Source organism: Balaenoptera acutorostrata, chromosome 10 (assembly GCF_949987535.1).
Source record: "Balaenoptera acutorostrata chromosome 10, mBalAcu1.1, whole genome shotgun sequence".
Lineage (NCBI taxonomy): Eukaryota > Metazoa > Chordata > Mammalia > Artiodactyla > Balaenopteridae > Balaenoptera > Balaenoptera acutorostrata.
Genome location: NC_080073.1, coordinates 82,829,307 through 82,842,152, shown reverse-complemented (window position 1 = coordinate 82,842,152; position 12,846 = coordinate 82,829,307). Strand labels below are relative to the sequence as shown.

The following is a 12,846-nucleotide window of genomic DNA, read 5'->3' as shown; positions in this document are numbered from 1 at the left end:
CAAAAACAGTACTGGCTTAGGGTTGGAAGTACTGGGGGGAAAAAAAAAAAGAACTGCCTCTTTTCTTTTTTCAGGAGTAATATCAAAAGATCCAGTCCTTCAATCTCAGGCTGCTTCTCTAGCCTGGGTCCTAGGCTCTTTCTTCTAGGACAAAGCAGGTCAATTTGCTGAACAAAGATACTTTATGGAAATTCTCATTTCTATCACTTTCCTTCCTATACAACCAATAAGTGAAGTAACATCATTTGTCTCCACCAAATAATGTTACTGTAATGGTCCTAGTATTAGTCTGGTTTCAAGATCCTGTGAGAAAGTGGAGTCAGGACAAGTTATGAGTTATGTGGTGAGAGGAAGGTCTAATACCTAGAGTTTGTGAGAAGAAACAGGATATGGCTATGTGGATTGCCAAGAACTCTCTCCTTTTGGTTTTCAAGCATGATTTAGATGGGTCTAGAGTGCTACTTAAAAAATCCTTCCATTATTTCTATTTACAAACAAAACCAGATGATAGATAGATGACAGATAGAAAAATAGATAAACAGATAAAATGAATGGTGTATCTATATATTCCTATTCTCCTCCTCTATCTTATTAAACAAAATGTTGTGTACTATACACACAGCCCTGTACATACTGAAAGGGCATTTTGGATATTATTCCATAGCAGGTTATTCTCATTTTTTCCTCCAGCTGCAGAGTATTTCACTGTTTGGATGTACATCAGTGAATTTATATAATCCCTTTTCTTTCCCAGAACTGTCCCTGATTTCTGCTAAGATAAGGTCCATTAAGGATTTTCCTGTAGCAGACAGTAAGTTTACTGCACAATCTGGAGGGTCTCAGAAATGTACCTTTTCCAATAGTTTCGGCTTTTTCCTGAAGGCCTTCTGAACCCTATTTATGGGGAAGAATGCATCTCAGCCAAAGAGCCGGCATGCCACTGCCTTTTATCTGAGAGACAGTAAAAGGCTGAAGTGTTGAAGCCCACCATTAGTCTAATAAAAGAGGAGTTCACGAAGTACCCAGGATTAGATATTTTCTTCAAAAAAAACAAAAAAAAAAAACAGGGAAAAAGAGAAAAAAGAACATGATTACAAAAATTGTCAGGGCATCACATCCTTACAAGTCACCTGTATTTCTTATATTTTTTGCCCCTTTCTGTATCCCATGGTGTGAAGAAACTTGCATGCTTGTCTTTGAGAATGCAAAGATGTAGGAGACAACCATGAAATGGGTTCAACAAGGTTTTTATTCTAGTTCAGGAAAACATTCCTAATTAGAGAATACAGAAAACCCAAGAAAAAAACAGGGAAGGAAGCAAGGAAATCTTTCAGATCCCCAAGTGACCAAATTTCAGTAATGTTAATGAAAACCATTATTGTTATATGATGCAATTCTCCTTTTTTCCTTTCTTTCTACTTCCTTCCTTGGAACTGTATGAAGCAGATGATTTTCATCCATATTTATTTGAGAAAGACTTTAAAAAGAAAAGTGGGCAGAAGATGAGTTCAGATGCACAGGAGGCAGTAAAGGTTAAAAACAAAAGGGACCAGGAAAAAATGAAGATAAGGTATTGCGATCAATATTGGGGACTTCCAGGTCAAGGATAGGGGCTGAGGAAGCCATCAAGAAGGACATTTTCTGCAGGGTCACTCAACCAAGAGCAAACTAGAGCCTGAGAAGTACTATCGTTGTGGAAGAATTACAGCAAAGCAGGAAACATTTTCATGCTGCGAAGAAGCCGGGACAGAAGGTTTTTGCTTGAGTGTCACCATCCTCCCTTCAGCTCAGGAGTCCTGCAACAGACAGAGGAGAGGGTTGTTTCCAGATCTAACTCTGCAAGCAGTTTTTTTCTCCTCTTTCAGGGTCTCATGTTAAAGCATTGAATTAAGAAGGAAAACAAATTCTTAAGTCTCCCTGAGCCAAAGTTACTTCAGAGCACAGGCCTTCTGTTTAGTGGAGAGAAGAAGCTTTAGTGGAAACTGCCTGATCCAAAGTCAGATCCAAGGTCTTTCCCATTATTTCTGTCACCTGTCTTGTCACCTCTACCATCTGTTCAAGGGAGACTAAGTCTCTAAAAGAGAGTTAAAGAGCATTACCTGTTGGCTGAAGTCCAGAGTGTCCTGGGAAAGAGAAGGGAAGATATATACTTAAAATATATGGAGGTTAATCTGTCCCCAGACACAATGTTCCCAACCCCCGACCCCCACCTCACATTCCCCTAATACCACAACCTAATCACATGATGCCAGGGCAGGGAGGAGAGCAGACACTGAGAGCTGGTAAGCTACGAAGCTTCTGTCACACAAATCCAGTATAACTTCATCAGTCTTAGTGTCTCTTCCTGCATTTGCCCCAGGATCTCCACCCAAAATCTCCAAGCATGTTAAACATTTTTCTTATCTCTGCAGGCCATCACCTCTTACATTTTAACCGTAGCTAACCGTGGACTGTCAATTTCTGGATTTTCAGGAAATTTGAGGTCAACTAAGCAAAGAAAGACTTTACACAGGGTCATTGATATACAGAGAACTAACTGAGCAAAGTCATATTTCTTCCCCCAAAAGTCTGTGGGGAGGCTCAGCTGCCAACAGGCTCCTTACCTTTCTGATTCCTGAAGTAGATGAACAGCCCCACCCCAAGGAAGAGCAGACCCAGAACAAAGCCTCCGATTCCACTCATCATCTTGCTCTGAGCAGATTCAGACTGTGCCCCTGAGAAAAGAAGCTAGTTTTAGTGATATTTTGCCTCAGTTCTTACTTCTCTAATTGAGACTCTGAGATTCAGAAGTGTGGCAATGGGGGAAAAAAGCCTGCCCTGGAAGAAATAGAATAATTGGCCATTTCTGGAAAAGAGGTTTAAGAATCACACTAAGTAGATACACACTGAGAATTAACCTCATTTAAATATCACAGCCTTGACATAAGGCCACTACTTCAACGTCTTAAGGGTGAAGTGCCAGGAACTCAATGAGGTTAAGGAGCTTGTCTAGGGTGGCAGAGCTAATAAAAGGCAGAGCTGAGGTTGGACTCCCTTCATGTCAGGAAGGTCCCTGCATCGTAGAGGACACACCTCTTCTCAGATCACAATGAACAACTCAGAGCAACAATGTCAGAAGTACGAGCCCAGCCTGAAGAAGGGGACTGGTGCCCAGGGCCAAAGAGGTGTCCATGACCTGAGATAAGATGGGAGGCTCAAAACAGGGACACCTCTATTCTGCTTGTCAGGCATAACTGCCTTCTCAGGGGGTACAGGTCTTTGTACAAACTATCACAGGATATCTAAAAATATCAGAGGATCTCTATCACAGGATATTCACATGACTACCCTCCTAACCTAAGCCGAAGGATAGGAGAGAATAGAGCAAATGAACATATGCTGTGGGGAGAGGAGAAACCTGACACTCAGGGGTAAGCAAGCCCCCTCCATGGTGGGTGAGGAACTTATGAGGCCAGAAAGCTTCTCACTCCATTCCACTGTGAGAGGGCTCGTCCGGCTGGGGTGCTCCACATGGCAGGTGTAGACCTCTCCACTCTGAGGGACTGTTTCAAGCATCACCATGGTCTGGAAGGTCCAGTCCCCATTAGGGATCAGGCCTGTGGACACCACCCCAGCCTCCTCTTCCTGGCCGTTCCGGAACCACCTGACTTCAATGTGGCCTGGATAGAAACCATTCACAGAGCAGACCAGGAGGTTGTGGTGCTGCAGGGGCTGTGTCTTTGCAGGATACACAGTCACTGTAGGCGCCACTAGGAGAGAAAATGGTAGAGGGGATAAGTGAGGGAGACAGAGTAAGTCTCGTTGGTTGCCTGCCTTTCTGCATCCACTCTCCAGTCCCAGACTGCAGCCTTGGGCAGGTCTCCCTCAAAGGTGGCCATGTGGCCCAACTTTAGGAGTTCGTACCATGATCCTTAATTTAACCCTTACCGCATGGACCCATTAGATTTTATAGATGCTGAGGATACTTGTGTGTCTTTTTTTCCCATTGCATGAAACAGTTATTTATTGTTGACATGTTTACAAATCTTTGCAAGGCATTTAATTAGAAGTGTCATTTCTGAATTCATGTTGCCTGGGTTCAAATCCAGGCTCTGTCTCTTACAGATTCATCCCAGGAGAATTTTTCCATTCCTCTGTGTCTCATCTTTCTCACCTATAAAAAGGAATAATAATTCTAATTCACCTCGTAGGGTTATGTGAGGATTAATGAACCTGAAGTATATAAAATCGTAACTGGAATTTAGCCTTCAGTATATCAGAGCTATTTATTACCCTTGTTTTATTTGAAAGAATATATGATTCAAAGCAGTGTGGATAAATTAGCGGGGCGGGGGGCTGTGTGGCGACAGAGGATGAAATCCTGGGAAAGCTGTCTCCAGGCACTCACACCTTAGAACACCTCAGAAAAGGTTCTACCCCAGGAAGAAGGAAAGACGCAAGTGAATCTCTAACTCTGAGTTGAATTCCAAAAAAACCCATGAGTCCTGAAGGAGAAGGAAAGAAGGAAGAAAAGTCATTATTTAAAAAAAAATTTTCTTATAATTAAACTCTGCTAATCAATCCCTCTCCTTTGCAAAACAAGTGAATTTACTACTGGAATTGTTATCAGTTTGCAATTGTCTCTCTTTTTAAGCTGACACATAAGTTCAGGCAAGGGTCTGGGACTCATTAAATATGTGTGCTTAGCGCCTGAGACAATCTGACAGTATCAGCCTTAATAAACACAATTGTTTTTAAATGATGGAGAAACTTGGTGAAAAACATTTTTACAATACTCTAAAATGGTAAGTTTAAAATTGATGGTAAATCTTTCCTAACAATTTGGCAGTTTATTTTATTAAGTAAAATGTTTAAATTTCTATCATGGAAAATAATAAACTGAATCAAGATATAAACCTTGAACTGGACAGAAAGCTGAATAAAATATCAACAGAGTTAATTTTGCTGCATAGAGAATCTATATCACTGAGAAAAACACCAGGACCCCAGAAATAATAGAGAATAAATAATAGTTAGAGCAGTAACAAGGGGCCAATAAATATGTGAGAGATATTCAAGAACTTTAGGAATCAAAGAAATATAAATTTAAAATAAAAAATGTTACTTTTAAACTGAGTACTTGGCACTATATATCTTTGAAAAAAGATCTGATAAAGGAGATTGTGAGGTGAATTGTTACACTTATAAAAAGAAATATTATGTAACTACTCGAATACTATTAGCGTTATAAAAATAGTAACATCAGTGTGTTAACATAATTATAATTCAAAAGCTGATTACACACTCATCTCAACTATGTAAAAATATATAGGCTAAGGGAAAAAAAAAAAAGGCGAAAAATTTAGACCTAGAAGAAGTCTCAGGAAGATCAGAGGCTCCCCTGCCCGCACCTGTCAAAAAGTAGTCTGACACCTTTTTCTCAGTGAAGTGCTCCTGCACACAGACAGACGGGGCACACTTATTTCTGGGGTGTCAGGAGTAAGAGGGTGTGTGCCCAGAGCACGCTGTGACTCTTCTCCTCACAGGCTCCCAATCCTTTCACTTTCCTCACCTCTCCTCCCCCAAACCTTCCCCCAACCACAGACACCTTGAAGTCCCTCCCGCATCTCTAACCGCCCACCCCAGTGGGGGTTTCCTCCCCTCCCCCCTCCCCTCCCCTCCCCTCCCCCACAGGGACCACCAAGGACGCCCGGAGCCTCCCTCCAGCACCCCTCCCGCCACACCTCCCCTCCCTCCCGGGCCTCCCCACACCACACACGCTCTGTCCCCTCTCACAGTCACTGACAAAATCACACAGTCTCCAGACAACAGGAACCCGCCTAACTCGTACTTGCTCGCAGTCCTACACACCCCCCGCCCCCCGAACGCAGTCTCCTCTGTCCCCGTCTCTGTGTCTCCCTGTCTCTGTCTCTGTCTCAAACACACACCCACACGCACTGCCCCCCGCCCGCTGGCCGCCCAGCCCCGCGCTCACCTCGCCGCTGCACCGTGAAGCTCTCACCAACCCCGTAGTTGTGTCTGCACACAGTGTCCAGCTCGGCCCGTGTCTGCTCCAGGAAGTCCTTCTGGCTGTTCCAGTACTTGGCGTCCGGCCGGCCCAGCTCGCTCACCGCCCGGTACTCGCCCACGTCGCTGTCGAAGCGCGCGTACTCCTCCCGGTTATAGATGTATCTGGTCACGTACCGCACCCGCTCCGTGCCGTTGGTGAAGTAACAGTAGGCCTTAAACTGGAACAGGAAATCCTCTGCGGGAGACACCGCCGCTCAGTCAGGCCTCAGCCCCACGCGGCAGCCGACATTACATTTGTTGAAAATCTTGGTCCCACTGAAATTTATATTTTTTAAGAATCTGGACCCACTGAAGAGCTGTTTTTCCAGGAAAATTAATTTGTTCAGGACCCAGGCTTATTTATTTCTTTGCTTGCCAACCAATTGCAAAGTCATAGTTTATCCTTCACATCATCTTTATTCTTAATTTCTCTGCCTCTGGTCCACTACTTACCTGTAGTAGTAAATTACAGCCACAGACATCTTATTCCTGTTCGTGCCTCAACGATTTCATTTTCTAACTTTGTCTCCTAGTTCCAACAATACAAGTAGGCATCAAATTACCACCCTTGGCCAGATGTAGAACTTGCTTCTGTAGTCAAGTCTCCTCAGAAGGGGAGAAACTAAGAAGAAGATGATATTCTCATATAGACGGTTTACAAAAAACTGAGCAGGTCCCCAGACTTTAAGTAGAGACCATCACCTAGAAATGATGGTGGAAAGAAGGGTACTCTGGGTCAGACCAGGTCTATTTTACTATTCAGAAATTCTCAAGTATCTTATCGACACATGACACCAACGTTACAAAATTAAAAAGTGTGAAGTTACTGTTCACTGTAGCTTGTATGGTTAGCACTGTTTGTCCAGTTCTCGTCTCCAACTTAAGGTTGCCAGATTTAGCAAATAAAAATACAGGATTCCCAGTGAAATTTCGATTTTGATATATTACTGTTGTTTATCAGAACTTCAGATTTAACTGAGCATCCTGGATTTAATTTGGCAACCTTAGCCCAACTTGCTAATGTAGCCTCAGAAGGAGGAGGATATTTAATACTTCTTCTTTGTATTCTTTAACACATGCCCATGGCAGGCTGCAGGAAGTGTGAACACATATGCACTTTTCAACTAATAAATGCAGAATGAATGTAAATGTCTCTTTTTTGTCAACAACAACAAAAAACATACATTTACATCTTATTTTTTATTTTATTATTTTATTTGTTTAACTTTTTATTTTATATAAGAGTATAGCCAATTAACAACTTGTGATAGTCTCAGGTGCACAGCAAAGAGACTCAGCCCTACATATACATGTATCCGTTCTCCCCCAAACGCCCCTCCCATCCAGGCTGCCACATAACATTGAGCAGAGTTCCCTGTGCTATATAGTAGGTATGTCTCTTTTGTATTGGATCTAGCAGCCCTTGCAGCGCCCCTCCACACACACACACACACACACACACACACACACACACACACACACACACACGCCCAAGACACACACTGTGCATATGAACATCAGAAATTTTGTCAGTAATTCAGACACAATCAAGCCACTATCCGCTAATGGGGGTTAGAATCCCAAGCTGTAGAATCAGAACTTCTGAATTTGAACATGAGCTCTTCTACTTAGGTCAGTTTTAGCATCCATGAGCCCTTTTTCTTGATCTCCAAAACAGATCTGATGATAGTATATCCCTCACAGTATATTTTTAAGTGTGAAATTAAAGAGTGGCACTTCCTAGTGCTGATCATATAATGAATACTCAATAAATATATTGACATTTTTATTTTTATAACCCTATGAAAGCAAGCTCACAAGATCTTTCTATTCCTTAACTTCCGAAAGCAAGTAATATCTTCATCATCATTTGGCAATTGTCTTCAATTAATATAATCACTAATTACCATTTTGAGCAAATAAGAGCAGAACATTTTATATATAATAATGTGGTATATATAAATCTAACACAAAAGGGGTATGCTGACTTAGAAGAAAGGGAATTTCTATATACTCAGACTTGATAATATAATCTAAGTTCTAGAACTAACAATGTGGCACTGGGTAAATAACTCAAACTTTTTGAATTTTAGATTCCATAGATATACATGTTTTTTGTTTTTTGGGTTTTTTTAACACCTTTATTGGAGTATAATTGCTTTACAATGTTGTGTTAGTCTCTGCTGTATAACAAAGTGAATCAGATATATGTATACATATATCCCCATATCCCCTCCCTCTTGCGTCTCCCTCCCACCCTCCCTATCCCACCCCTGTAGGTGGTCACACAGCACTGAGCTGATCTCCCTGTGCTGTGCAGTTGCTTCCCACTAGCTATCTATTTTACATTTGGTAGTGTATATATGTCCACGCCACTCTCGCACTTCATCCCAGCTTACCTGCCCCGTGTCCTCAAGTCCATTCTCTACATCTGCGTCTTTATTCCTGTCCTGCCCCTAGGTTCATAAGAAGCATTTTTTTTTTTTTTTAGATTCCATATATGTGCATTAGCATACGGTATTTGTTTTTCTCTTTCTGACTTACTTCACTCTGTATGACAGACTCTAGGTCCATCCACCTCACTACAAATAACTCAATTTCGTTTCTTTTATGGCTGAGTAATGTTCTATTGTATATATGTGCCACATCTTCTTTAGCCATTCATCTGTCGATGGACGCTTAGGTTGCTTCCATGTGATATATATGTTTTTAATTGCTACAGATATGATAGGATAGTTATAAGAATTACATACTGAAATTTATAGGCCTGGTACAGAGTAGCTGTAAAATGTTATGAGGCTCCACGTTGACAGAAGCCAGATTTGTTTGGTGTGTTACTCCAACATTACCACCTAAGGTAAAATAACTGGTGTATTCTAGGACATGAATAAATACTGGCTGCATTAATTAATGTTTTTTTGCATAACCTTGGCATTCAAGGGCACTCTAATGCTTCCTTGCTGATGACTAACTAAACACGTCTGATTCTCAGGTTTTCCCAGCTTCTCATCGGGCTCTTATTTTTATACTTTAGGTCCAGCTGATTCCCTTATGCTAGAGCACAGTCTGTCCCTGAGGTCAGCTAGTCGAAAGAGTCATCTGTCATCCATTCTTCAGTTCTCCAGCTCCCATTCTCTCTTCAAACGATCCAATCTAGCTCCTGTCTTGTATACTCCACTGACAGCAAATGCCAGGTCCACCATACCCAGTGCTCACTTCTCTGTCATGTTTTCTCATTTCACCCACCTCTTTGTCATACTCACCACAAATCGCCACTCTCTCCATCCTTGAAAAATCTAAGTTCCCTCACTCTCTGCATCACATTCTCTTGGTTTTTGTCACTATCCCTGGTACTCCTTCCCACTCCCCTTTGCTGACTTACTGACCCTGGCCCTCTCTTTGCCTTCTACTACGCTCTCCCACACTCCTTCTTTATGTGCAACCTCTTCTACTTTCCTGAAATTTAACACAGTTGTCAATGACTGCAACATATATGTCTCCAGCCCTGGTCTCCCCCTGAATTCGTCTCATAAATTCAATTGACCTCTTGACAGCTCCACAAAAATGTCAAAAAATCATTTTAAACTTAAACAAAACTTTTATTCCTAACCACCCACCTCAAAGTTTTTCCTCCCATAGTCTTCCTTACCTCAATAAACAGCACCATTATGTTTATTCCAGTAATTCAAGACAAAATCCTGAGGGATAAGCTTAATTTTCTACCCCTTCCTAATATAATTTATTAACAAGTCATACAAATATCTATTTCAAATCTGTTGCCTTTCTCTTTATTACTGTCTTTGTCACTACTACACTAAATCAGGCCACAAGCACGTCTTCCCTGGAGAATTCTACCATGATCCTAAAAGGTCTCCCTGATGAATCCGTACAATCCAATCTCCACATGGTAGCTAGAATTGTTTTTTTAATAAACATAAACTGACACTCCTTGTAACCCCTCAGTAGCTTCACATATCTTTTTCAATAAAATTCAAAAATCTTACCTTAGCCATCAGGGCCAAAATGATTTGGCTCCTGATTTCCTCTCCGATCTCATTTTATTCCACGTGCTAACTTGCTTGCTCTGTTTCAGCCACTCTAGCCTTTTTCTGTCCCTTAAACACAGCAGATATCTTTCCACACTTTGTTCTTTCCCTGTTCCCTTGCACCCTTTACATAACTGCCTCCTTCTCATCACTCATGTTTCAACTAAAGGTCACTTTCTCAGGGAGACCTCCCTAGCCACTTGAACCAACGTCAAGTGAATCCCATTTTCTCTGTCCCATAGCCCTGATACATTTTTTTCAGAGCACTTACTGCTCTTTGAAATGTTTTTCTTTGTTAATTGGGTTGTTATCTTTCTCTCCTGTCATTAGGTAAGTTCCATGATAATTGAGACTTTTCTAGCTTTTATTCATATAGAATTCTGAGTCTAGACAGAGCCTAGTATATAATAGCTGCTCAAATAAACATTTGTGGTCTAAATGAATGAACTCATGGTTTGGGGAATTGATTATTGTGAGGATCTTGGAAAGCAAGAAGGGGCTCCAGCTCCAACACTCTTTTATTCTGATGACACATTATATCCCTTCCACTTTCTGTGACAAATTCAGACAAACGTCCTCTTTCTTCTTCTACTAGTTGTAAGAGGCATTCACAGGAAAGAAAAAGGTGATTTTAAGCAAGAGGGAAAATTTCATAAGTTTTAGCTCATCCAATGGATCTATTATAGTGCTGGGGTCTGTGCAAACGTTGGGGACTTTCAGTAATGCTGATGACATAGCTGGGGAAAAATAGGGACAAACTTGAAGGAGAGGTAACCAAACATGGCTAATTAAGGAACATAGACAGCACAATGGATGAACCTATAATTTATCCTCTACTAGTTGAATCTCTTCTCATATGCTCGGGCCAAAGAACGGGGAGATGTAGGAGAAACTGATCATCTAGAAAGATTCAAAATAGATTCACAGTGAACACTAACCTGTGTCAGGTTTTCAGAAGATGTCCTAAGTTCTTTAAGGCATCAAAGAACACCCCATGGATGCTCCTGATCTAAAGAGTCATTTCAAGTACTAAGGATTACTAAGAGTCGTTTCAGCTCCAGGGTGCTTTACCCAGGAGAAATAGAGAGAAAACGAATCCCAACTTCTGTCAGAGAACCTCCAGGGCAGGGATACAGGCATTTTAAACATTGGGGTTCAGGAGAAAGAAAAGATATGGGGGAAGACCCTTTGATACATTCTCACATATTAGAGAGAGGCACCAACATCACAGGTCTTCTTGAGGATATAACACAGGATCTTCTAGGAGCGATCTTTCTAATTCCTTGCGATTTCCCATAAAATTCTCAGAGAAACTTTCCCTTTTCCTGGCATAACTCAACATAATAAAGGGAAATGCCAAATGGGGAGTTATCTTTATTTCTAAATCCTCTTAAGACAATGAAAGAATGGGATGCAAGGCTAGGGAGGTTTTATTGGAGGAGAATTGAGAAAAATAAATGTCTTATACATATGAAAGTCCCTGATGCAGCTCTCATAGAGAGGACAAATATCTAGACACCTTTTGTTGTGGAATTGGGGATCCCTATGGTAAAGATAGCTGGTCACTGAAGAATATATCACAATTTTTAAGAGACATGGCCTGGACACAGTGACAAAACTAAGTACCTTCCTTCCCCCACCCCATGATAGCTCACCATCCAAGGTATACACTTACGTTGGGTCTCCCTGGCCCAGGCCAGGGGAGGGCTCAGCACCATCAGTATCACTGTCAGAGCTGCCATCCAGGAGCCTCCGGAGAAATACAGAGACACCATGCTGGAGAACAGGAGAGGACAGGGTGTGAGGGGAGCAGGCAAGCCCCACTCAAATGGGTACTGTGACCCTCCTCCACCCAAGTGACACCAACCAAGGAATTCAGTATTTGCTCCTGGATTGGATGATCCCGGTGTTAGAGAACCAATCAGCATCACAGACGAGAAGCATCATCAGTGACTGGTCAGAGATTCAGTAGGAAGGTCCTCTTCTGAAGCTTAGAATTTCCTCCACTAAAAAGATTTTTTTTTTTTTAAAGGGAATTCACTGGATTTTTTTTTTAAAAGGAATTCCTTTATTTTTATTTATTTTTATTCATTTATTATTATTATTTTTTTGGCTGTGTTGGGTCTTCGTGTCTGTGCGAGGGCTTTCTCTAGTTGCGGCAAGTGGGGGCCACTCTTCATCGCGGTGCGCGGGCCTCTCACTATCGTGGCCTCTCTTGTTGCGGAGCACAGGCTCCAGACGCGCAGGCTCAGTAGTTGTGGCACACGGGTTTAGTTCCTCTGCGGCATGTGGGATCTTCCCAGACCAGGCCTCGAACCCGTGTCCCCTGCATTCGTAGGCAAATTCTCAACCACTGCGCCACCAGGGAAGGGAAGCCCCCTAAAAGGATTGTTTTAATTTAGTGCTTTAGAGGTTTGATCCAGCTGCATCTGAAACATTTTAACTAAGCCTCTATTGTGAGCCAGCTCCATGCTGGTCAGTGATGTGTCACACGTTTGAGCCTTTTAGAAGCATTCATTCCTCTCTGCTTGAGACAAAGCTATTTTGACAAATGTATGTGTGATTGTGTTTAGGAGTTGAGCTGCTGGAGAGAAAATGATTGCAAGTTAATCATTTAACTTGGAGACCTTTAATCCGGTCCTTATTGCACCGTAACCTAGTGTTGTAGATTTGGGGAAGTTACTTAACCTCTACAGTTGAAACGAAGGCACGGTGATCTTTCAGTTATTTCAATACTGAAAGATTCTGTGGA

General features: G+C 41.8%; 1 protein-coding gene across 1 annotated transcript; it reads right to left on the bottom strand.

Moving 5' to 3' along the window:
- Positions 1-1,231: 1,231 nt before the first annotated feature.
- LOC103007035 (DLA class II histocompatibility antigen, DR-1 beta chain-like) lies at positions 1,232-11,941 on the bottom strand. The gene is made up of 6 exons (XM_057554019.1): positions 11,770-11,941; positions 5,975-6,244; positions 3,468-3,749; positions 2,604-2,714; positions 2,100-2,123; positions 1,232-1,796 (listed from the first exon to the last, which is right to left on the bottom strand). Exons 1-6 carry the CDS (start codon positions 11,867-11,869, stop codon positions 1,783-1,785), a joined length of 801 nt encoding a protein of 266 aa, XP_057410002.1. The 5' UTR covers positions 11,870-11,941; the 3' UTR covers positions 1,232-1,782.
- Positions 11,942-12,846: the final 905 nt, after the last annotated feature.

What these genes read in the sequence shown, in the direction of transcription:
- LOC103007035 (XM_057554019.1), bottom strand. Translation starts at nt 11,869, where the DNA reads ATGGTGTCTCTGTATTTCTCCGGAGGCTCCTGGATGGCAGCTCTGACA. An exon ending in CTTCACGGTGCAGCGGCGAG is followed by an intron (nt 3,750 to 5,974) that starts GTGAGCGCGGGG and finishes TTTCTCTCCTAG; the next exon opens with TGGCGCCTACAGTGACTGTG. An exon ending in CCCTCTCACAGTGGAATGGA is followed by an intron (nt 2,715 to 3,467) that starts GTGAGAAGCTTT and finishes TTCTTTTCTCAG; the next exon opens with GGGCACAGTCTGAATCTGCT.